At 43.6% G+C, this 24,218-nt stretch overlaps 4 protein-coding genes across 8 annotated transcripts in view; all 4 read left to right on the top strand.

Moving 5' to 3' along the window:
* The first annotated feature begins 770 nt into the window (after positions 1-770).
* rpp25b (ribonuclease P/MRP subunit p25, b) lies at positions 771-2,689 on the top strand. Its single transcript, XM_023819713.2, has one exon. It carries the CDS (start codon positions 1,648-1,650, stop codon positions 2,347-2,349), a length of 702 nt encoding a protein of 233 aa, XP_023675481.1. The 5' UTR covers positions 771-1,647; the 3' UTR covers positions 2,350-2,689.
* Positions 2,690-11,317: 8,628 nt separating this feature from the next.
* Positions 11,318-14,101, top strand: LOC111847963 (cytochrome c oxidase subunit 5A, mitochondrial-like). 2 transcript variants are annotated; one of them, XM_023819605.2, is made up of 5 exons: positions 11,318-11,477; positions 12,578-12,694; positions 12,969-13,090; positions 13,619-13,746; positions 13,964-14,101. In XM_023819605.2, exons 1-4 carry the CDS (start codon positions 11,405-11,407, stop codon positions 13,730-13,732), a joined length of 426 nt encoding a protein of 141 aa, XP_023675373.1. In that variant the 5' UTR covers positions 11,318-11,404; the 3' UTR covers positions 13,733-13,746; positions 13,964-14,101. The 2 variants fall into 2 exon arrangements, with proteins under 2 accessions (XP_023675373.1, XP_023675372.1); XM_023819604.2 differs by having other exon boundaries at positions 13,619-14,101.
* An 820-nt stretch (positions 14,102-14,921) lies between these two features.
* On the top strand, positions 14,922-21,551 carry fam219b (family with sequence similarity 219 member B). Its single transcript, XM_023819602.2, has 6 exons — positions 14,922-15,188; positions 16,824-16,938; positions 17,364-17,457; positions 19,352-19,429; positions 19,517-19,565; positions 19,894-21,551. Exons 1-6 carry the CDS (start codon positions 15,132-15,134, stop codon positions 20,041-20,043), a joined length of 543 nt encoding a protein of 180 aa, XP_023675370.1. The 5' UTR covers positions 14,922-15,131; the 3' UTR covers positions 20,044-21,551.
* A 116-nt stretch (positions 21,552-21,667) lies between these two features.
* The window catches only part of LOC111847961 (AT-rich interactive domain-containing protein 3B), a 38,220-nt gene continuing 35,669 nt past the window's right edge, over positions 21,668-24,218 (top strand). The window contains exon 1 of one of the 4 annotated variants that reach the window (XM_023819599.2): positions 21,668-23,234. In XM_023819599.2, the coding sequence (XP_023675367.2) occupies positions 23,199-23,234 (36 nt within the window). In that variant the 5' untranslated portion in view covers positions 21,668-23,198. Of the gene's footprint in view, positions 23,235-23,264; positions 24,106-24,218 lie in introns of those variants that run through there. The other 3 variants (XM_023819597.2, XM_023819601.2, XM_023819600.2) reach the window with 3 other exon arrangements.

A 24,218-nucleotide genomic window follows, 5' to 3' on the forward strand; every position in this document is an offset into this window, starting at 1 on the left:
CTACAATCATGTTGTTAGAAAGCAAGGATCTGAAGAACCAAGTCCTTACGTCGCGTAGAAACTGATCCAGTGTTCCTGATTCTCATTGGCCAGATGGGATAAAGGTGTGGAGGCCCTCAGCCCAGTACTGCACAAGCGCTTAGAAAATTGATGGAAGCTCTAGAACGAAACTCCTAAATTTTACTTATGTCAGCTGTCTCCAAAGAACAATTCGTCAAGGAGTATATGCATTTTCCCGGGAGATCTTAATTTCTCGAATGAAGACTTTAACGGCACTCGTTATAAATTTTAATAGTCTGAAGCATCCAATAGGTTAAGAGCTAAGCACAGTGTACATGCCCCTGACATTGAACAATTCTTTGAAGGATGTTTTCAATTATAGCGCTGCTAATTTAATCAACTGTAACACGGCCGAAAATGCATTTTTAAGCCTCACTGCTCCTTTGTTTGAGAACTCAGGATTAATCAGTCATGTACATTGAACACATGCCCCGAAATGTCCTCTAAAGAGATTGACAAAGTTGCGTGTCATCGGAGTGCTTTTTCTTAAAGCAACAGGGAGCATTTTTTATTCAACGCGTACATCACACTGTTAAGACGCGGCGTTCATTGCAGCATTGCACTGTAACTTTAAAAGGTCTGCCATGCGCAGCCCCGCCTCCTCCAACCTTTATCCAATCCACACTCTTTCTCTCTCCCTCAGCCACAGTGAAACTCCCCCTTATAAACACGGCAGACAGCTACAGTCTCTCGCACTGCTGTGTGTGGAAGTAAGGCACATGTCCCAGGCATGACAAGAGGCTGGCCAGAAGGAGCCGGGCTTTGAGCACAGAGCTTCCATCTCCTGGGAAACACCTCCTGCTTACTGCTGAGCATCCCTGGAGAGGGTAACTAATCTCCCCAGGGAGTCTATGCTGGGAATCTATGGGGCTCCATCACACGGTGGAGCGGTTTGCAGGATGGAGTCGCCGTGCCGTCCTGAGGTGAGCTACACAGAAACAATTACTTTCAAAAGTTGGTGAGGACAGATTCAAAGTTCATAATAAGGATGGGAAACAGCAACATTGTTTCAGAAAGACAGTAACAGTCAGTTTGATATTCATCAGGAGGGTTCAGGCTTCTGACGAGGAGCAAATTGTTCGGCAGAAATTTTTCCACTGCCTCCTTTCATTTTTTTTCTCCGCTGCTCCTTTGAGCGTGAGATTGAGTTGCCCCGCAAGCACGGCTCTGTAGAGAAAGTGTCGACGTTGCACACATGAGGTCTGCTCAAGTCTGAGGCAGAAAGCTTTCTTCCTTTTGACTTCAAATCTAAACACTCCTCTTTCTGCTCTCATCCCCAAACGCTTGTCTCGGAAGCCCTTTGTGGTGCCTGAACATCTCTGGGACCGTTGTGATCTCTCGTTTACTCACAACAAAAAGAAAATAAAATACAAGTAAGATAACGACAGATCTGTGTAGATAGGAATGAATTCTCAGAAAGGCACTGATTCATCTGTGAGCTGACTTTCATCTGAGATAGCGTGGAGAACTTGGGAGAGTGACTGGATCAGAGGAGCCAGGCGCCTGGAGCCAGGTGAGAAGCTCACAGATCACTTCAACATAACTCAAAGAAGAGGCTCCCATCACAACACATTTCATTCATCCAGGATGGAGCTCAGCATGTCTCCGGACATTCTTCATGCCTTCCAGAGTCCAAACTCCGGAGTTCACAGCCATACCAGTGCACACGCATCCCCACCCCCCCTCGCCACCACCGTGCCCCCGGCCACCCCTGTCAAGCCAGCATTAGCAGGTTTCCGGAAGGTGTGCCGAACTGAGGACCCCAGTCCCAGCCCCTTCCAGGGTTTGGATGGGGCTCTGGAGATGCGCGTCAAGGAGGGCAGCAAGATCCGGAACCTGATGGGCTTTGCTGTGGCCCGCATGCAGGAGGGGGGGCCAGGCGGGGGCCCACGGCAGGTGGTGTTCACCGGTTCTGGCCGCGCCGTCACCAAGACCATCACCTGCGCCGAGATCATGAAGCGCCGGCTGACCGGCCTGCACCAGCTGACCAAGCTGCGCTACCGTGCCGTGCGGGAAGTTTGGGAGAGCGGTGACGGCCAGACCACCGTCCAGCGCGACGTCCCCTCCATCAGCATACTCCTGTCCAAGGACCCACTGGACCCCTTGGAACCGGGATACCAGCCCCCTGAGGACCACAGCCCCCTGTGGGTGCCTGGCTGTCGCAGGGAGGAGGAGATGGAGATGGAGAAACCCTCTCAGGAGGCACAAAAGAGACCCCCAAGTCCCGACTCACTCCTCAGCACAAAGAGGCCATGCCCCGGTGTGAGATCGCTGGAGTCGACCTCCTGACCTGCTGACCCCCAGAAGACGGAGCAGAACCAGGCTTGAGCGTCACCTATGGCAAACTGCGGTCTGCCTGCCACTCAGCACGTACGGGAACGAACAGAAACACTAACTATAGACAGACAAGTCCTGTAGCACATGCTGCTGAACCACAGGACACCACTGCGCTTTCTGTAGGGTTCGGCTGGTGTCGGCATGGTAACAGAACTATTAATCTGTTCCTTTTGTCAAAAATGTGTTTCAGGCAACGTGACCCCAGAACACTCCTTAAACACATACTGAGTGTATTTATTTCAATTTCCAAGCAAGTATCTACTCAGTCTAGACAATTTGTACAATTCATTGTGAATTTCCATTACATTCCTATGCATTAAAATTCATGATTTGGTGAAGGAAGTGCATATTTTTCTGCCGATTAAATAAACATTTGTCGAGGCAATCGAATCTATTCACTTTTGACTGGGATTTTATGAATTTCATCATGCTAATCCTGAGGAAAAAAGGGGGTATTTTTCATCATAAACCAGAGCGGTAAACCGGTAATGTCATGCGTTACAGAAGGCAGACGGGTCAATGATAAGTCTTTAACAGATGGCAGTCAAAAACAGTGCTGTGTGAATGGCGAAAAAAACATAAATCCGGGTGTTAACGTGTGAGGCCAGCGGGGATTTTGTGAGACGCTGATCCGCCGGGAAGGTGACCTGCTCTGTGGGAAGCTCAGTGTGTCGTCTGGAACAGATGAGCTCACGGTACGGGTGGCCCTAGGTAAATTTCAGCATGATTTGTTAAGATTTATTTATCTTCATAGGTTCCAAAACACATAAAGCCGGGGAGAAGCTCCTAGATTAGCTACCTTTATAAAAAGGGAACAAAGCAGTTTTCTATTCTATTTCTATTCTATGACACTCTGTTCATACATATGTGCTGTTATTCGATAGCTTAACCGTTCTTTCATTCCCAGATAATTGCTGGTGCTTGTTCTATGTACCAGTCCATGTGCATGTGGGGATAATCTAGTGTTAATCTATACTGTAACCCAAACCCCACCACTCAATGACCTATTGATGGATGTGGGGGGGCACTTAGCTTATGACCCCCAACACAGTCCCCGTACACCACAACTGAGCGCTTAAACATGTCCAACAAACTGCACCATGGTGAAATTGATTTTATTCTTCTGCACGAGGCTGAGGCTTCACACAGTAAATTAACCATCTGAAATTTTGCTGAAAATTAACCTATGAAATCACATCTCTGGCTTTTCACTGAGTATTTACATAACTATGCATTGTTATAAATAAAACCTCTACTAGTTAATATTTTATAGATGTATTTTTAACGGGATGCTTAATCACCAATTTTACGGCATCTCTTTGCCATTCTTTGGTGGATTTTAGTTACTTTTCCCTGATGATTTTAAACTAATTACCCCATTTAAATGAATTGGACCTTCTGATCGGTTTGTTGATTAACACAACTTCCTACTCAGAGTAATTAATAAAGTACTCGTCTAAAGAAAAAAGAACAAATCCTAGTCAGCCAGGTATGGGTGGCTACAGGGAGTATAATTACTCTTCTGTCGGCAGGGGGGTGACGACTGTCACTGTCCACAGTACGACAGACAGGCGATTTCGACAGTGGTGTAGAGCGCATCCTCTGAGGTGAACCCGGGGCAAGCTGCTGCCGTTCTGTTTACTGCGTGTGCCGCGGAAGGTAGCCTGGCCCAATATCGCCTGATAAAACCTGTATCGACCCGCTTCGCTTATCAGCCATTATGCATTCGGGTCCAGCCCTAAAATGTAAGAGGGGTAATTATGGATAACTCAATACTCTATTTGAGTGAAAGAACAGATAAATCACAGTGACAAAGACATTACCCCAAAGCTAAACCTTATTTAAGTTAAAAGAAATAGCCTTTTCAACTGAATGGTAATGATACAGTGCAATGGAAGCAAACAGAGAAGGCTCCTACTCAGTATTGATTCCTTTTTTCCAACTTCACGGTTGTCTATACAATTCTACTGAGTTTTATCCAGCAGAATCCATGCACAGAAAGAAGCCATTAGTATGTAAAAAGTGAGGTTCCTTCATGATCTATGGCTACAGCAAAAAGTGTTAGCCCCCCCCCCCCCCCGCCCCAAATTTTTCCATTAAACTGGGTCAAAACAGCATTTTTTGTACTTTTACTGGCTAAATTTCAAAAATCCATGCCTGTGTATTTGAAACATACTCTGTGTCACCTCCTTAGCAAAGCACGACTGGACAGGGACAGAAACGGGGATGTGAAAAACCATTCAGCTGAGGAGAGCGAAGGAATAAAGGACTATCTTACTTAATTACCCCTTTAGAAATTTGTTTTTTTTTTCTATATTTTAGAGGCGTCAGCTTGGTGAGTGGTGAAGGAACAAAAATGACAATATAGTACAAAATAGCACAAGACAAAGAATATTCCAGAATGAGCTGAGACATTGATTTGACACCAGCATGATGTATAAAGAGAGCTATTAACATCAGGCTACGGAAACATAATAACAGCACTTTGCTTATTGTTTGCTGTTTTTACGTTTTTGCAAGGATGTCCTGTTGGCTTCGGTGTTTCAAGCATAAACTCATTCTATAAAAATAGGTATTGATAATTCTTGGAGTATTTCCCCTGCTTACCAAAAGTCTCATGTTAATGACATATGTCAAACCCCGATCAGTGATCTTCTTAAGCTGGCTGATACCATCACCCTTATATTCAGTTCAGAGAGAATCCGTTTCAACACGGTTAAAGGATTTTGAAATTTCAAGCCCTTTCTATCATGAGGCGTGTCCAAATGAGAAGAGGTTTAGCTTTTGAATCATGAAGCAGTGCAATTTCACTTTAATAAAAGACAAATCACACTTTAAAATAAGGTAGTGCAGGACCACGCACAGGAAAAGCCTTAACACAGTAATGAAATGCTTGGCTTAGCAAAGTATGTATGTCAGTTACCATGTTCGGTTGCCTTTTTGCATGATGGCAAAGTGGGTCGCACTGCATCTTCAGACTTGCAGGACTGGGGGCATAAATTCCACCACTTCTCTGTGGGTTTGTATTTACCACTTTGTGGGGACCAAATTTTCTGGTCCCTGAAGGATAACCTCAATTTTATAAAAATCTGTGAATGCAAACAAAAAACAAAAAGCGTATAGTCTTGCATTTTGTTTGGTTACTTAAGGGCAGGGTTAAGGCTGGGTGGGGGTTAAGGTCATCATGTTGGGATTAGGGCTTTCCCACAGAAATGAATGGAGAGTCCCCACAAGGATATAATTACAGACTTTTGTGTGTGTGTGTGTGTGTGTGTGTGTGTGTTTGTGTGTGTTTCCCCTACAATGAACTAGGACCCCCTCCAAAGCATCTCTTGCGTTGTTCTCTGTGCTTCCTGGAAAAGGCTCTAGGCTCCAGAATATGCGGATAGATGGATGGATGGATGGATGGATGGATGGATGGCTGGATGGAAGGATGGATGGATGGATGGATGGATGGATGGATGGATGGATGGTTTGCACCTCAACTTACCATTGAGACTCTGTCTGACTAGCATGTCAGCCCCCCATTCGAGCTTTCTGCATCTTTAGCATGAGTTCAGCTATGAAACAGCAGATCCTGCTGGGCCCCTGTCACTAACCTCCAGGTGCTTTTATCCAGCACAGGGGTCTCCAACTCCGGTCCTGGAGAGCTACCGTCCAGTAGGTTTTCTATCCTACCCGGCTTTTGATGAGCCACACCTGTTCTCAGGTAAATATCAGGAGCAGGTGTGGCTCATCAGAAGCCAAGCGGGACAGAAAACCTACTGGATAGTAGCTCTCCAGGACCGGAGTCGGAGACCCCTGATCCAGCAGGTAACACAGCAACTTGCTGAGCAGTTGCCTCTCAGCCCCAGGAAGCCGCTCCGCTCTGCCCCTGCATGTTCATCCTCCAGCCTTCAACTCTGGGAGGTGAACCTACATCTCTCCTAGCTTCTGCTGTTAGACTGAATCAGGGTAACCCTGATTCGATACGCGATTATTAAAATTCCCACCCATATGTCAACTCCATGTCTGTGTCTGGTTTAAAGTTCAAAATGATGGGGATCTGGGATGGGGTGAAGGGGAGATTCCAGCACCCCCACTAAGCCATAACCCCCCCCCTTAAAATTATTTCTCATCATCCTTAGCTTATAAACTGGGCTTTCATTCACATCACAGACTGGAGGACAGCCCCTTGACCCAATGACCTTTGACCTTAATCCTCACTGATTTTGACTAAGCATTTAGTACCAGGCAAACCCACATCTTCTGGAACTCAATTTGTAACAAAAACGTCAATAGTGCTTTTATCGATCGGATTTCTCCTCCACAAAGAGTTTCTATCAAGATATTGTTGTCTGCAGAGTTTCAGGTGCTGGTGATTCCCTCCTGTTTTGCCAGCCCTTTTGTTTTGACAATATCCCAGCTGAACAAAGTTGCTGCTGTAAATTTGTCAACATGCCAATGATATGATCTCAACGGGGCTCTTTTTCAGGGGACCGCAACCAGGTAACTAAGGTAACAAATCAATGAAGTGCCCTACAGACATGACAGCAGCTAGGTGTACCGTGAATGGAAACAGGCAAAAGCCAACCATTCATCTTCCGTGGAAAACTCAATAATCCGCAACCATTTTGAACAGATGCTTTTGATGAATGTAAAATATGTGGCCATTTTTCAGCAGTCGGTTTTATCGTACTGTGTTGTAAAATGCCATGAAGAGCCCTTCTATAGGCACGGTCTAATTCTAGCTCCATACATGGTTAACAGTCAATATCATGCTTCACAGTTAGCGATAGTCACTGACAGCTACCATATGTTAGTGCTGCAGACACTTTTGAGAAATTGTCTTTAGATTGCTGAAAATACAGCCTGTATTGGTCTCTCTTGTCGTCATTATTACTGTCATTTCAAGTGTCACAAGGACTGTATTGTTATAATTTAGCTTTCACAAGTTGCGCCTTTCATCTTGTTGCTTTTTTTCTGTGTCGGCAAAAGTAAAAACCAAAAGTATAAAATCCACAGAGGAATCCGTGGAATTATTTCTCGAATTTGATTAACTAATTTGTTCTGTTCTTGTTACATTTGCTTGTAATATCAAGTGGAGCCACAAAGACTGCATGCGCTGAATGGAAAACTAATTTATTTTGAAGATGCCGCAAAGTGAACAGGCCCCGTTTCTGCTTGCTCCTTGGGGGCAGCGGATGAGAGCGGCGACCCCCCTGGGACGGTTCGCGAGTTCTCTATCTACCTCCCGCCAGACGGTCTGTCTCTCCTTATCTGTGAGAGTGGGCCCTGCCTTCATTTTTCAACTCCTCTTATCAGGGAACCCTTTCAATTGAATATTTATTCCTCCAGTGTCTTCCCCTCTTCTCACTGCCCTTACCCGCCCCCCCCTCCCCCAGCCCCCCACAATCCCCACACCCCTCTACACCAGCCTGAAGAGAACATGGTACCTTCCACTGCCGCACCCGCTGCGGCAACTGGCCGAGATGTGGGCGTGAGCCAATTTGGGGCGCATCGTTTGCGGCTCCTGGATGATGCAACCTGCTGGATGGTGCACTTAAGCATGATGATAAACGTGCAACAGCACCTTTTATTAAGTTCTGTCTGCTTCTTTCTTTTCCAGAGCTTTCGCACAGCAGGTCAGACCCTGGTGTTTGCACTTCCATAAACCTGGAGTACGAGCTAATAACATGGTCGCCGCGTACGAATGATGGCGTTTCATTGCCACGCGCAAGTCTGCATTTATTTATCCTGATGAGGCGCCACTTCGTGAACCTCCTGCCTTACGCCTCGTTAAGGTGACACCGGTAAGGGGACTCAAAACCAGGCGGCGAGTCCCAATCACAAATTAGACGTGTCTGTATTACCCTTGAACAAGGTGCTTTACTGGATTCCATGCAGTGAAATGTCATTGCGCGAGTTTCTCGAATATTACGAGGCAAAGCCACGAAGCTGTATCTAATGGCTGTGATACAGGCCACTGGTGCAAAGCCAAAGTAATTGCAGTTTGCCCTTTTTTTGCAAAGCCTTAACCTTTGTCAACCGTCATACATTCACAGGCGATGTTTTTCAATGCTGTGTACAGATAACGGCAAAATATTTCAATAATACCATTAATACCATACAAATACCCCAAATACAGATGATGAAATGTAATATCAAAAAGGAATATGGTATTAAAATGACCTTTTTAAAACTGTTTTTTTTAAAAAAAAAAAAGAAAAGAAAAAAAAAGAAAAAAAATGAGATAAGGGTTTAATTCAGGAGTGGCCAATCTTACCCGCAAAGGGCCGGTGTGTATGTAGGTTTTTGGCATAACCTGTAGGTCAGCTGTTAAAACCCAGGTGTGAGGACTCTTCAGCCAATCAGTCCTCTAATTAGTAATCTAATTAGGGATTTGCAGCGAAAACCCGCACACACACCGGCCCATTGCGGATAAGATTGGCCACCCCTGGTTTAATTCTTCCCATAATCCGTATGCAAAGAATGTGCTTCATTAAAACTGAAGCGCACACATACGTTTGGCAAAGGAGGTGAGTGGATGTGAGTGGGGTTTGGGGCTAGTATCAGGACTCCTGGCAGCCAGAACATGCAGAGAGAAGTGCAGCGATTCCTGCATGTGGTGGTTGAGGCCACTTTTGCTGTGGACGTCTGAGTTTTGATTCCCAACACAGATGGTTGTCATAGGTGTAGTGGTGACTGCAGGAAATTTCGATTGGGGGTGACCATCAGGGACCAGTTATATTTATGGGGATTGCTACGCCACACTGCATCTGTCTGATCGGGGGGAGGGGTCTGGTATATTTTGCCAACAGGGGTGGAGATTCTGGGGTCCCCCCTCCAATCATGATCAACTGGAAGAGTATTATCCATTAATCATCCAGCAACTGAGCTGGAGACGCGACACGGTCGGCAGGTTAGGCAGCTCTGGTTTACAAAGTGAAATGAAATGCTTCATATATCATTTTTATTTTTTGGTGAGAGGTGGCCATGTATTTACTGGGGGGGGGGCTGCAGCCACCCCTTAGATCCACCCCTGCATAGGTATAGCATGTAATGTACACTTACAGTGCCTCCTTTATTAAGAATGCCTAGTTTGTATCACGTAGGACCCACTTCTGCCTACATCAAAGGTAGAAAAGTGCTTTCATAGCAACCATGTGGCTTCCATGTTAGCTTTACCTCTCCCGTTAGCCAAGTGTTTTCACCTGCAGAACTGCCACTGATTGGATGCCTTTTCTGTCCATCACACCACCCCCTGTAAACTACAGACCATGCAATAGGCGAAAATCCCAGGAGGATGGCTGTCTCTGAGATGACTGAACCGCCACATATGGCACCAACAATCACACCATGATCAAAGTCGCTTACATCAGGAATGCCATCAGCTACTCCAACGCTTGGTTAAACAGTAAGTGCACCTCTTTAAACTGAGTGCATGCTGTATGTATTCAGAGGGAGCAGCACGATCTGCTGTTTGGAGCAGCACGCCATTTGCATTAGTGAGCAGGTGTACCTAATAAAGTGGCCACTATACATTTATAAAATGAAACTTATTTGATTATGCCTCCACACTATTATTATTGTTAAAGTTACTGTGTACTAGTTTGTGAATACTGCTTCATAAAGTGCAATCCATCTCCAAAATATAGGTTTGTTGTCAGTCTGCAGCCTAGCTCAGGAAGCAGAGAGTGTGAGACACCGTGGATAGGCACTAAGGGCAATATAGAGAGGTCAGTCCTCCTAAACTAAAATTCCCGGAGGACACCCACGCGGACACTCTGCCACCCAGAAAAAGAAAATTCCTCATTACAAAACTGCGCTTGACTTCTCTGACAATGCTGACACCTGCTGGCTAAAGGGAGCATCGCCGCTGTATGGATCTCTAGGTAAATTATGAAAACTGAAGTTATTCATTCCTAATTTCAAAATAATACAATGTGCACTGAAGCAAAACAACGAAAAGTAACAGACTTAAAAATGGCCAGATATGTGATGATTGCTTAATTTGCTTTTATAGACCCAAATATAGATTTCTTTTATTTTCTATTCATCCTCTTTCATTTGAAACACTCAGGCTTTTTAAACTGTATGAGATACGCACATAGGATATAAGATGCTACCAACAGCAGCAACTAGCAGCACGTACACTGTATAAATTGACTGCATTTTATTGTCACCAAGTATTTTGACATAAAGTAAACTTTATCCATTCATCAATTCGCCATTACTGATTAGCCAATATATAGGGTGACTGACCCTGGAGCCTAGCCCAGGAAGCACAAGGTATGGTGCAGGGAATACCCTGGACTGGATGCCAGTACAAGTTTAAAAAAGTGAAGAAACCAGAAATGTAAAACACACACACACACAGTCTGAGCACGCTTCTGTGTGATGTGCCAGGAAATCAGAAAACCATACCAGTGAGATAAATATCAGTAGGATATCTTGAAAATATAGTCTGCGTTGGTATTGATATTACTTCACCTCATGGCCATCTGTTTACACTGTGGTAAAAGCCAAAGGCGGGGCCAATGGGGGACCGGGTGGTATCAGCCCCGCCCAAAATGGATTCAGGTCCCTGTCCCTGATGTCCACCCCATTTTCTTCAGGTGAGCGACGTCGATAAGTTTCCCCAAACGCATGTGACGCAACTATAGTTTTAGTAGTGCCCATAAATCATACATGAATCATAGCCAAAATTATTGTGTAATTTTTTGTGAACTTTTGTAGAACAAAGTCGATGACGGCTTGTACTTATTCTTCTTCAGTTGCCCTCTTTTTTTTACTGTTGATAGCTGTAGCATTTAGCCGAAAGTACTATGAAAATAATCAATAAGCTGATTTGCATAGGTTTAATGTGGGAGAAACGAAAACTCGCCTACATGTTTCACTCCAGCACGCAGCCCTATGCGTGCAACACACGCCTCGCACCGGAACTGCTCGCAGAGTCTCGTGCCGCGCAGGCGCAGTGGTTCTCTCTCAGAACTTCAGTGTTTGGGTCCTCTTGGCGGAAGGCACCATGTTTCGGACGGCACTTCGACTCTCTGTCTCCGGACTCCGGGGTGTGCTGGTATCGCGACCTGCTTCTGTCGGTGGGTGGTTAGCTGTGTGACGGTTTGGCTGGGTTTCCTAGTGCAGGAAGCGGACGATCGCAGCTGCTAACTCGGCGGAGGTCAACCGTGGCTGGTGGTTGTTATACAGTAGCGTCCGGGGAATGACAAGAAATGAAATGTCACCAAGTTGGGTGATGCCAGCCGACCATTTAGTTACAGAAAACGAATTAAGAGCTTCTCAGGTGCCGTGAGCTGGTATTACATTTACAGTAAGTGGTAGAGGTAGCGAAATAAACGCATGTGTCAACAATTGTTAATGTGTCTAAGGTCCGCTTTACCTATCCATTTAATTAGCCTTTTAAATGTCGGAACGTTGCGTTTCCTGCACGCAGATATTTTTGTGGCACCTGAAATGTCAGCTTGTGTGCTGGCACGGCTTCGCCAGCTATTGGTTACGGTTAAAGTTTTGCTAGCTAAGCAGCACACATGCAGATACGCGCTGGTTTGCCGCGGCTAGGGGTGTGTGGTGTTACTCTTTGGCAGGTACGTGTCCTTGGGCACGACTGGGAGGGCGCCATTCAGCCGGCCGCTTCATACTGGCGTTTGACATTGACCTCTAGGTTAATTAAATCAAGAAAAACTTGTGTTATCGAGTTAGTGTTATTTTAAAACGTAACTTTAACCGAGAAAAATATAAAAAGCGTTGTTTAAATGTATTGTCTGTGAAATGTTTGTGTATTTGGGTATAATCAATGTCCTCTGTCTGGTGTGTGTATCGTACCGAAGGATTTAAAAGGAGAACTGATCTATTTCATTTATTTTTTTATCTGAAAGGCAGATTACTTAACTGTATAACTGTTTTGCGACGATCTAACAGCTGTATTATGAATGCTTTGCCTTTGTTGTAAGTTTTGCAATATTTATTTAAGTTGTGCATTGTATTTGTACAATGTCTTAGTTGCCCTCATCTTGCAAAATTAAATAATAAAAAAAAAAACTGTCATTTTCCTCTGTGGGCACAAATACACTTTTGTGCATTAAGAGCCCTCAGTGTTTCTTGCTTTTCAACTCAGAGAACAGTACTGTAGATGCTAGTATAATTCAAACTAACAAAACAGTAATAAAAAACCCATCTGCAGCTCCTTTGGCCTCTAGGTGCTACTCACATGGCAGACAGGAGACAGAGGAGGAATTTGATGCTCGCTGGGTCACCTACTTCAACAAACCGGACATTGACCACTGGGAGCTGAGGAAAGGTGAGGAAGGTGCCCATGTCTGTTTTATGACCCATGTTGCATGGTGACCAAAGTCTTTCAGTTGTTAATAGAGGAGGAGCAAAAACTAACTGCATTTGTCACCTAAAGGTTACAAATAAAACAAGTGTTTTTCAAAATACTGTCACTTTAATTTTGTCCTCAAGGAATTCTTGCTTATTAACTAACAATTATAACAATATTTCCATCTATTCATATAATTAAAATTGTTAATGTTATTAGGTTTACCATTACCCAGGGCTTTTGCTCATTCCAGGACTGAACACTTTGGTTGGCTATGACCTGGTACCTGAACCAAAGATTCTGGACTCTGCCCTCAGAGCCTGTCGGAGGCTGGACGACATGGCGAGTGCCATTCGTATCCTTGAGGCTGTTAAGGTAATAGGAGTTTGCTTTTGGTCATCGAGTGGAGCAATGTCCTCCTTTTTACCTATCCGGCCTCATAGTATGACATGCTCCTATATCTTTGGCTGAATCACTGTTTTGTGGTGACATCACTTATTAGGTCTTTCCAATACATCAGGATCTCAGGATTTAACAGCTGTATTATATCTATAACATCAGATCCTTAGTTTCTCTTCAGTATGTTGATATGGCTTCTTTACTTGGAACTCTTCCCTAACATTTTGGTATTTATTATATTTAGTAAGTAAGGAGTCTTGTGGAAGTATATCACACCTTCTCAAATCTGGTAATGTAAACCCTTGGTAACTGGAGAATCTGACTCTCTGTGCACCCAGATTATTTTGCTTTGGTGAATATCACATAGCTGAGAAATTTAGAAAATAGCTTAGTTCTCTTCAAATGTTCAACTCAGAAGTTGTGCCTGCAATGTCATATCTGTCTAAATATTAGATGTTATTTTTGCAGAGAGTAAACTAGGAGCTCTTACCTTTTTCTGCTTAGGACAAATCAGGCACTCATAAAGATATCTACCCCTACGTGATTCAAGAGCTGCAGCCTACTCTTGACGAGCTTGGAATCTCAACACCTGAGGAGCTTGGTCTGGACAAGCTGTAGACCCTTAGCATGGGGTGGGTACAGCATACGCAGTCCAGCTGTCATGAGTGGCCCAACTGAGCTGGTCGCTGTGCACTTCCTTGCTTTCAGTAGAAACTCAGTAGAATGGTCATTATTATTTAAAAGAACTCGGATTATTCTATTTTCACATGCATTTTAATTTGGAACCAAAGCCCTTGGTTTCCTTGGTGATGTGTAACTAAGTTGTCTCTTCTTTCTTAACTCATCCAGGTTGACTTTTGTAGCTGGGAGAAAAGCTGCTGTCTGGCTTTTGCATGTTACACTTGTTTGTGTTTTATTTAATTTGGCTTTCTCTCATATTTTCTGTAAAAATTATGGACATAATAAATTATAAAAATTCTTGAATGATTTGGGCTATATCCTTATTGAACTACATTTGTGTATCTTTTTATTAATGACGATTGCACATTACATGTAACTGCTCTCAAAATGCATCCATGTTTGGTAGGTTACTAGAAGTCTCATATGAATATTATCCTTGACTGTCGTTCTTACTGGAGATTGAATAAAACTGCACACTGCTATTCACAGGCTAGAAAACCATATAAACTTCTAGGATTTTTTTTTGTCAGATGATTTTGTGTAAATTTCTATACCAGTAAACATGGAAGGGAGCAAATGGAAAATAGTTTTTGTGGCTTTAAAGCATAAGCACTTTTTTCATATTGCCTGCAGTTGTTAAGGTGCAGGATTCCAATGTCATATAAATCATGTGGCTTCTAGATTTAGTACCTATGTTACAAACTTAATTGATATAGTGCTACCTTTTTGAGACAAAATAGTTGACATTTTGTTGTGCAACAGCTACAGGTAATAAATTATGGACAATGTTAGCAATAATGATACATTATAGTATAGCTACATTTACTGTACTGAGTATGTAACACTTTAGTATGATCTCATTCATGTTTCAAACTGAAATGCGGCTATACTCTCATTTTCAACAACAAAAAAAAACTCATGTAACCAATGATCAACATGTAACGTACACTGTATGTATGAAATACCTGTATCCCGTCACGCCCTCTGGGGTCAGCTAGCCAATGTCACCTGGATCCCCATGTTTTGGGAACACCTCTACTAGCCTTACGCAATGAAATATCTGTTTTTTTCGAGTTTGACCTGTAACCCTGCACTGCCTCGTGACAGGTCAATGGCACGACGTGGGACCGGAAACGGAAACGGACTGACGTAAGAGGCGACGGCTGTTTTCCAGTCTGATTGGCTCCTCTGCTAAACTAAAGTGAAGTAAATAGTTACCACTCGGTCTGCGCTGGCTAGTTAGCAGGTATTGTGGAATGTAGTTAATAGTCCGCTTGGACGGGGAAAATATGATCGCACCCAGATATTTTTTCTGAAGTAACCAGTTAACGCGAAGATGGAGGAACAGGAAAGGGACACGCTGGCTGCTTTGCCCGAATCCCAAGTTTTATCGGTACGTCATGCTAGCAGCTAGCTAACTGTTCGGCAACTTTGATTTATATTAGCCCGTTTATTCAGAAAATCTCAACTTTACACTGCCAGAATGCTCTGCTATTACATTAAAATCAGTATTTGAAGCCGTAGTGTTCGTGTTGTGCCAGTAACTATGAGCCAGCCCCATAGCTGCTGATCATGTGATTGTAATAGCTCAAGCCTCGTAATATCAGCAATCTGTGGCATATCTACATCTACTGTCTGTCAGTTGTAAAAATGTGCCTCCTAAAAACAGCTATAAATACCGAAGTAAAATTGGTAATTGGATTCTCTTTATGGTCCATAAATAGAATGTCTAGCGCTGCTCACTGCTTGTTATGGGTCTTTTGGGGTATCAGTTGCAAAGCGCAGTCAGGTGTTTTTTTTTGTTGGTAAAACCATATAGTAGTTACTGCCTTGATTGTCGTCTCCCCCTTTTTATGGAAAGTAGTATAACAGTGAATTCTTGTTCATTTGTTTTCATACAAAAGGTATCAGTAATTATACTTAACAGTTGGATTGCCGTTGTACTTAAGAGTCATGATTTGCGTGCTGTCTTGCTTGTTATTGTTTTTGATTGCACTTGTTTAACGAAACGCTTAGTTTCCTTCAGTCAGACTCAACTGTGAATATTCGGACTGTATTATAACTTTGCTCTGAAAATGTTCAGAATTAATGTTTCCTCCAAAAACATTTTAAATAACTGTTTCCTCCAGAGTGAGGTGTCTGTTTTTACACATCTGACCACACAGATATCAAATAGACATAATAGTATTTATAAATAGAGTACTATGTACATTAACTTGTGTCCGGATAAGATTCTAAACCCCTTGCTTGTGAGAGTTTTACTTATACAAAAATATTCTGACGGCAGAAGGAACAGTGATTGGTTGTCTCTGAACAAATAAAATTGTAGAGGAGGTGGGTCCAAGCAACTAGGAGGTAGGACCAAAACATCTGATTGGTTGGTCCCAATTACTCTAGTTGCTTGGACCCACCTCCTCTACAATCTGATTGGTTGGTTGTCTCTCTGAACCAATCATTATTCCCTTGAGCAAACATTTTGTACCAGTGCAAAGGGTGTTTAGGTGTCATTTTTGGTGTTAACAGAAAGAGCATGAAAATTTCAAACTTTTTGGTGATTAGGTAACCCTTCTCCAAGTATGAGAAGTCCCAGAGTTTCAAATACAAAGAAATTACGTAAACGTTGCTGGGGGAACGTGTTCCCTCATGTCCCTACAAAAGGGTTAAGCATGGGTCCGATTGTGAACTGCTAAATATTGAAATGCATGAAGAGGCCAGTCCAGTTTCTTTATCACAGCCTTGTGCTGCTGAGAGTGAAACAATGCAGCACTGGCACTGGCAGGAAGTGTGGGTGCCCTAATACAGATATCGACTGAAGAAATTGGCACGGCGTCCATGTCAGCGTCCATGATAGGCACCAACACAACATGGATTTAGGTGCTAAAGCTTGGCCCCATTTTCCGTTCCTCACCGCCCCCCCCCCACTCCATGGGTAATTGCCTGAGGTTGGCAGAGTCACCTCCCATGATGGATTATCTTCAACAGCACCCCCCCCCCCTCCCCGTTTCTCCCCACAAATTCTGTTCTTAAGGGTCCCAATGGCAGCGATGGTGGTGAAGCTAAAGGTGCAGAGGCGGGCTTGAGGCCTGTGGAGAAGCGTGGTCCATACATCATGTCCCGAGCTCCACCCATTCACCAGAAACTACGTGAGTGTCGGAATGTGTGCGAGTTTCCGTGCGGTTTGCATACTCACGCCGGTGCACCTCTCCCAAGTAACACCAGCCTGACACATCATACAGGAATGAATGATCACGGAGTGGCCATTGTAATCGTGCCAACCAGGTGTATAATGACCGAAATAAATCCCTGAATTAACATCTTAAGGAGTATTGGTGTGCACATCAGTTTTGTCCCATTTGTTTAAATTTAGTTCTAAATAGAAATGTAATTTAATACATGTATTGTAAATGGCTCACTTGCTCAAATGAACCTCCCTGTGGAAAAAGAACATCAGCCTAAGGAATAGGAACAAACATTTAAAATGTTTATTTGTCCATCAACAGACCTTCTCATCTGGCTGCATTTCTCTCTCACTGATGATCACTGTGTTTTGTTTTGTTTTTTAACCCAGAAAAGCACAGAGAGATGGCTCGAAAGGCTTTGAAGAAGAAAGCCCTTACATTGGGGGGACCAATAATGCAACAGCCCAGGCTTGGACCCAAGAGGTACATGGGGTGGGGGGGGGGGGTTCACGTTGCTGACTCTTAGTAACCATGGTGATAGTGTGTCAGAGTAGTAGCAGAGTGTTATCTGCTGCAAGAGTAAACTAGTAGTAAAAGTTACTGAAAATGTTTGCCTAGTGCTTGAGGGAACAGTGTGTGTGTTGCTGTAACAACCAAAAGAATAGTGTGTGTGTGTGTGTGTGTGAGCGTGCGTGTGTATGTGTTGCTGCAGTCGAGGAGCCAATGTTTGTTTTGCATTAAAAATTGTTAATATACTTGCTACTCAGCTGCTTGCTCCAGCAAGCTGGACTCGGAATGAAACAGGAAAATGAACCGGTTAGGTATTTATTTTTATGGCTTTTGTTAAGAAAGCATACTGTGGTTGGCCATTAGAAAAATATTTGAACAGTGTCTTAAAAAAACCTGATGGAAGCCGCTTAGGGACCATAGGTTTTCCCGAATATGTATCTGTGGTGTGTGGCATGCAGGCCACGTACTGAGCCCATTTAATTTTATGGGCCGGTTCAGGATGAATGCATTAACCGCAGTGCCCCGAGTGCATTGACTAAAAGCGGCCAATTCCAGCTCAGAGCCCCCATCAGCTTTACTTGAGTAATGCTTGTATGGCTTCTTTCTGTGGTGAAAGGAGAGGAAAATAATTACACATTTGCAAGTGACAGGAGTTAATTAAGAAAAAAATTATAGTGCAGCATACTTTAAAATTCATTAATCTCACAATAGCCGGGATAGAGCGCATTTGCAAGCCGCTGGTTTAAAAGCCCAAAGTCTGTATGAAATTCAAATTACAGGTTGTTTTATAGGCAGGCCCTGAAATGGTGTTTTTTTTGTGTGAGTTTGTTTAATAAGGGGATTTTCTTTCCCTTGTCATTGGGATTAGTGCATATCTCTGTTGTACAGCTCAGAATTTATCTTTGACTTCCTGAAAACATTTGGGAAAGGAGAGTGAGTAAGAGACGGGGGCTTTATTCATGTGCTTAATGGAAGCGAAGCGGGGGTGTTTCCTGGGCTGTTAAGTCCAGACTGTGGGGGGGGGGGGGGGCACAAAAATTTGGTCCACTATTGTCTAGTCTTCATACCAGCTTCTATGTCAGTTAGTGATGATGAAGCCCTGGTGATTAACATCAGAGGGTGTTCCTTGGTGGTGATGCTCGTGACGCCCCCACCCCCCCCAAAGCACGGGCCAAGGCTGCCCAGGAGAGTTTCAGTGGCAGAAAGGTGGAAGCTCTTGTATGGCTGATGAGTCCATAGTCTTTTGATGACTTGCATGGCGACACTGCTGTGCATGACGGATCTGTAGGCAGCCAGTGGGAACTGGAGTCCAGGCAGTAAGTGTCCAGTGACCTGCCTGCTGGGAGCCGCGGCTGCAGCTGAGGTGTTATTGGCAGTGCTGGGTGTTCATGTGCATCACAGTGCTCTGTGAGCTGCATTAGATGCCTGTTAAATTCTGGTTTGAATATTGAAACATAGAAAACTGAGAAAGGAAGCATCTGTTGTACTTTATTCTGTTTTGAGTTGTGCTTTGGTACTGAAATGGTGATGAAATTGTTGGGATGAAATAAAATTCAATGATTTCCTTGGATTATGCATAACCATATCCAAGGGAGCCTTGATGGGAGATTTAAACTGTAGAACTGAGTATATGTAATTCCAGTAATTCAGCTGGGACCCTTGAGCACATGTATAATGGCAGTTCCAGTGCTTGGATTAGAAGCTGCAATCATGCTACAGGTTGAACATGACTTATCTCTCTCTGCCATCAGCTTGCAAGGTAGTGAGATTGTTGACTTCAATAAGCCAGAGCTGTTCCATCGATGGTTGTACTCCTGCTTTGTGACGGATAATTATTGTCTGAGCCCAATTTCTCTGCCTTTCAAAGGAACGTGAAGTTTAATAAAGGCTACACGGCCCTCAGCCAGAACCCCGAGGACGCCCTGGTGTCGCTGGACTCGGACAGGTGAGAACAGAGGCAGCTTCACCCAAGGATGCATTATTCTTGACTGGTAGCTTGCAAGCCATTTATGTTCCCCGTTTATGTCTGCAGTGATGTTGAGCTGGAATCGCAGTATTCCTCTGGGTACTCCTCATCCGAGGTGAGATTTCTAACATTATTTATGACACATACATACGCATGGACACACACACACACAGACAGACAGACAGCTCAAGTTTCCTTGAATGGTTATCCCTGTCATCCTAACTGTAATACTCCATTTTAAGCAACATGCAGTGTCCATAGTCAACACTAGGGGTCCTCCTAGTGCTTTACTGACCCTGCAGGCCTTACACATGTTTGATAACCTGTCCTGCTTAGTGATCTTCCAGGGTTATTATTGACAGTTCATGATGATGTCAGGCTGGTAAGGCTTTTTCTTTTTATTTCATTTTATTTTTCTTACTCGCTCTCATCCGCCTCTTCAGGTCCACCCTGAAGTGAGCAGGCAGCTCCTGAAGGACGGCTACCGGTTAGATGAGATCCCAGACGACGAGGACCTGGACCTCATCCCGCCCAAGTCCCTGACCGCCTCCCGATGCTGCTGCGCAGACGCCGCGTCCTGCAGCGTGCAGTGAGCGTGCAGTGAGCGAGGCTCGGCCACGGCCTCCCCCAGCCTTATCCCCGGAGCTGCCTTACCGCCCCATCCACTAGGTGGTGCTGCAAACCTCTTTCTCGAATATTCCCATTCCCTGCTGTCCATGAGGGAGGCCCTGCTGGCTGTCAGTCTGTGTGTTTCCGATGGGGGAGTGCAGTGGGGGGGTTGAGGGTGTGAGTTTTCGTATACTGTGCATCCCCAACTAAGACACCGACTTGCCTGCCTTTAATGAGAAGCATCTCTGCCATAGCGGCTCTCTGATTGGATGAGCACTGAGCTGTCGTTAGCCTACTTCCTTTCTGCACTTCACTCTGTGGGAAACAAAAAAACATTGGAAGAACTGGTCTTGAACTCGTATTATTGTTTTTGATATCCCTTCAAAATACAAACCTTTGTCACCGTTTAGATCTTAAGATTGGTTGCTTGTAAGTTAGTATGGAATCCAGGAATAAGGACTTGGATTCAGTTTCCTGGATATTTAAAGGTCACAACATAATCCAGAATGGCAGGGGTCACGGAGGTCAGCTGATGGGTTATAGTTTTTTTTTTTTTTTAGAAAGGCGAATTGAAAGTGAAGGCAGCTTGAGCTTAGATGGGATCTGTAGAGATCAGGCATCATGGTCTGTTACCTTGTGATTTTCCTTTTTCTCTGCAGTGTTTGAATTGCCAGCAGGGGCTGCCTTGAGTTCAGCTTCCCCTACATGTCTGTGCACACAGACCTGGAACCGATTTGGTGTCTAAGTGAGACGCCTTGAAAGAAACACTAACTTTCTTCTTGCTTACCTCGCAATAACGGTATGGGCCTAATATGTGTAGGATCTCTTTTGGGGGAATGCTGCGAGTTCCGTTTCTGAATTGCTTTTTTGTCTTAATTGCTCTGACTCACGAGTGAATCTTTTTCCCCGTAACGACTGAGCATTATGAAGCAGAGTATTTTTCTGTTACTGCTCCACACAGGCAGCGCTGCAGTGGGTTCAGCACTGTGGGCGTGGAGCTTTTCTTTAAAGTGGTTTGAGGGTCGCCGTTTTTTGCAGTAGGCGTTTTGGGTATGAGAGTCTGAGGTGCTGAATTACGCTTTGGTGTCTGTGTGTGTTTTCTGTGGACGTGTCTTTATTTTGAGTGACTGAGTGTCTTATCCGTGTGTAAACGTTTTTGAGGTGTGTTTTTTTTTTTTTTTTGCTGCAACGCAGCCATTCCCAGTCTGAACTTACTATACCTGTATCTATGCAACTAGCAAAGACAATCTTTATATAGAATTTACTAGCTAAACGTATATACTTTCAGCAAGTGTTACTGAGTGTTCTTTGCAATAACATGAGTTTTTCTTATTATTTAAAAGACTATTTAAATGATTTTTATTGGCTGTCATGAATAAAATCCTGTCTCTCTTGTTGCTTGTCTGTACATATGTCCATTTTCATGATTGAGAGGAAATACATGTACACTAATGTGGGATATATTGCTTAATTAAAATGAAGATGAACTTTATTGATCCCCGGGCAAATTCTTGAGCTGTACCCAGCAGTTGGATGGTACTGAGGTTTGCATCTGCATGGGTAAGAAAGCATTTAGGGTTGGGGAACAGCAGGTACCTGGAGTAGGTGGCTATGAATTAGCAACATACTGAAATATCCTGGATGAATGCATTTATGGATTCAAAGTGGGACAGGTGAAAGGGTAATTTTTTTTAAAGTGTTTGTTTACGTCACAGATGTGTCATCTAGCTAATAGTAAATTGCATGAAAATGGGTCTATTTGGTAAATTTTGTAGCGTCTGGCACTAGAATTCCCGAGCATCATCCAAATACACATTTTCTTCGCCAGGGGGCAGAATCGGGTCATCGGTACAAAGTCAAAATCCATTACAGTGTAGAGCCTTTTATTAGGAGTAAATAAATAAAAACGTGATGGCTTTCTCATATGTTTCGTTAACGTCCTGTCAGCTATGACTATGCTTAAATATTTTCAATCCATGACGTATCTGATCGTGCCGGCTGGTCAAACAGATGACAATAAAACTCCTTTAAACTGTATTCAGGATGTTTTTATTCATCCGGATATTCAGTTTAAGGCATAGAATATAACGATTCTATATATAGTGTTTTTAAATGTATGTGCATTGAAGCAGTTGCAGTTGTGTCTAAGCAAACATTAAAGCTTTGCGGTATCTTGGCACAGTAACATTAAGTTGGGTAGATGTTAATGCACAATACTTTGCCCGTAAGCTATGAATTTCCTTAGCCTACAGCAAAAGCCACGTAAACAAAGTGCCGTAAACAATTGCAATGGTATACATTTTAAACCTGTTTGCGGTTTTATCCTGTTTTATTGTTCACGAAACTGCAGAATGTGTTAATAATTAGTACGTACAACTCAAATGTAGAAACAAGTACTATGAAAACAATAGGCTACTTTCACAATACAGATATCAGTAAAGTAGTTTGATGAGGTTCGTATGTTGTGGTTTCGACCGAGCTAATATTAATCGTGTTAATAATTACAGACAATAATACAAAAACAAGATGTTAATTGCGTCTCTAAACTCTTAAGGATCGCTGACGGACTCCAAGACGGTCTTCGAATATAGCACGAAACAATAAAAGAGGAAGAGTGCAATGAGGACTAATACAGGGTGGAAACTAATTATACAACTTGGGACATGAGCCTTATGAAAGAGATGAGTATAAAGCGGCATGTTTCAGAGCTGGTATCTGTAAGGAGAGCTCTGTCCCCGCGATCGGCGTCTGCCCACGGGATGCGCTGTAATTATTCCGGCGGCCCGGGCGCACAAGCTCGGATCCTAGTCGCTGTCAGGGGCGGATCTTATAGATGATATGTGCATAGGCGGGGGTGTAATTCAGGGGTGTGGGAAACCCAACGCAAAACTCCTAGGGATGAGGTTGGGCGTTTTTTTTTTCTTCTTTCCTTTCTTCCTTCCCCCGTGCCCCTTTTGATTAAAATATAACAATCACAAGTTCGCTTTTTGGTAGCAGCCCTCGAAACTCCACAGTCGCGTTTTCTGTCGGCGGACAAAATCCCAAAGCTTTTTGTGTGCATGCATAGCCCCCCCGGTGCTTTGGGTTGGGAGAGAGAGTGTGCCAGCAAGGAGGGGAAAGGTTAGCTGAGAAAGGAGGGATGGTGGACAATTCCGGTAGCAGCAAATCGCAAATGGTGAGTTTCGTCCTAGTTTGGCCCGGTGCCCGGGACTGCAATCGGTTTCTGCTGAGACAGTAGTGGGAGTAAAGGGGAAATTGCATCTATCGTCAGTAGTTACCATACAGCGATTCAATTAAACGGAACCCGTTTGTATTTTCATACGGCTTCCGAAAGCGGTTCTACCAAACTTGGTTCGGAGCGATCGCGGTTAATATTACTTCAGATAACAGCCTGGTACTGTAGTTGAGCGCTTCTTCATTAAAGTTCAGGTCGTTGGATACTGTAGGACAGCCAATGAATGTAATAAAAATGTAAAAGATGTGTTTGTAAAAATACGCTTTTGGATATTCATCTTTCAAATTAGTTCATTTTTTTCATGAAACACTGTCGTTTAATCCTGTCGGAATAGTCTTTGCATTGCAATTTGTTCAAGGGATACGTGTATGGTAAATATTTTGAAACGACACAGAATGATTCATTTGTTGACTGTCAACGTGGCTACAGAACAGAGCATATTCCACATTAAATTCTCCGGGATTGTAATGTCATTTAACATGCTGGCTTTTACCATATTGCGGAGGGGGACCAGTTGGTGTCTATGTCATTAGGAGTTAAATATTTTTAAAGGGAAGGCAAACATTGACGTAACTAAATATTTATTGACTGGATATTATTATCTGTTTGATAAGCCTAATATAGCGGCTACCATGTTTCACTGTGACACATAAACGAAAGGATGGTCACCGAGTAATTTTAATGATTTAGTGTCCGATCCGGGTATCTGCGGTTAAAAACAGGTCTATCGTCCCTCTGGCCACTTCATGGTGGAGATCAAAGGTGGGGGAAGTCTGTTTTCCCTGAAGGCCTGCCTTCGTTAAGTCAGTAGGTATTCATTCGTTTCTTATCACCCAAAGGAACACAGACGCTTGGAAGCAGTTTCGTTTTTTTGTTAAGTAAACTGGCGCCATAGTAAATCACTGGGTTGTAGGAAAACGAAAC

This window comes from Paramormyrops kingsleyae, chromosome 11 (assembly GCF_048594095.1).
Source record: "Paramormyrops kingsleyae isolate MSU_618 chromosome 11, PKINGS_0.4, whole genome shotgun sequence".
NCBI classification, from domain to species: Eukaryota; Metazoa; Chordata; class Actinopteri; order Osteoglossiformes; family Mormyridae; genus Paramormyrops; species Paramormyrops kingsleyae.

What these genes read in the sequence shown, in the direction of transcription:
- rpp25b (XM_023819713.2), top strand. Translation starts at nt 1,648, where the DNA reads ATGGAGCTCAGCATGTCTCCGGACATTCTTCATGCCTTCCAGAGTCCA.
- LOC111847963 (XM_023819604.2), top strand. Translation starts at nt 11,405, where the DNA reads ATGTTTCGGACGGCACTTCGACTCTCTGTCTCCGGACTCCGGGGTGTG. An exon ending in ATCGCGACCTGCTTCTGTCG is followed by an intron (nt 11,478 to 12,577) that starts GTGGGTGGTTAG and finishes ACCCATCTGCAG; the next exon opens with CTCCTTTGGCCTCTAGGTGC. An exon ending in CCACTGGGAGCTGAGGAAAG is followed by an intron (nt 12,695 to 12,968) that starts GTGAGGAAGGTG and finishes TGCTCATTCCAG; the next exon opens with GACTGAACACTTTGGTTGGC.
- fam219b (XM_023819602.2), top strand. Translation starts at nt 15,132, where the DNA reads ATGGAGGAACAGGAAAGGGACACGCTGGCTGCTTTGCCCGAATCCCAA. An exon ending in CCGAATCCCAAGTTTTATCG is followed by an intron (nt 15,189 to 16,823) that starts GTACGTCATGCT and finishes TCTGTTCTTAAG; the next exon opens with GGTCCCAATGGCAGCGATGG. An exon ending in CCCAGGCTTGGACCCAAGAG is followed by an intron (nt 17,458 to 19,351) that starts GTACATGGGGTG and finishes TGCCTTTCAAAG; the next exon opens with GAACGTGAAGTTTAATAAAG.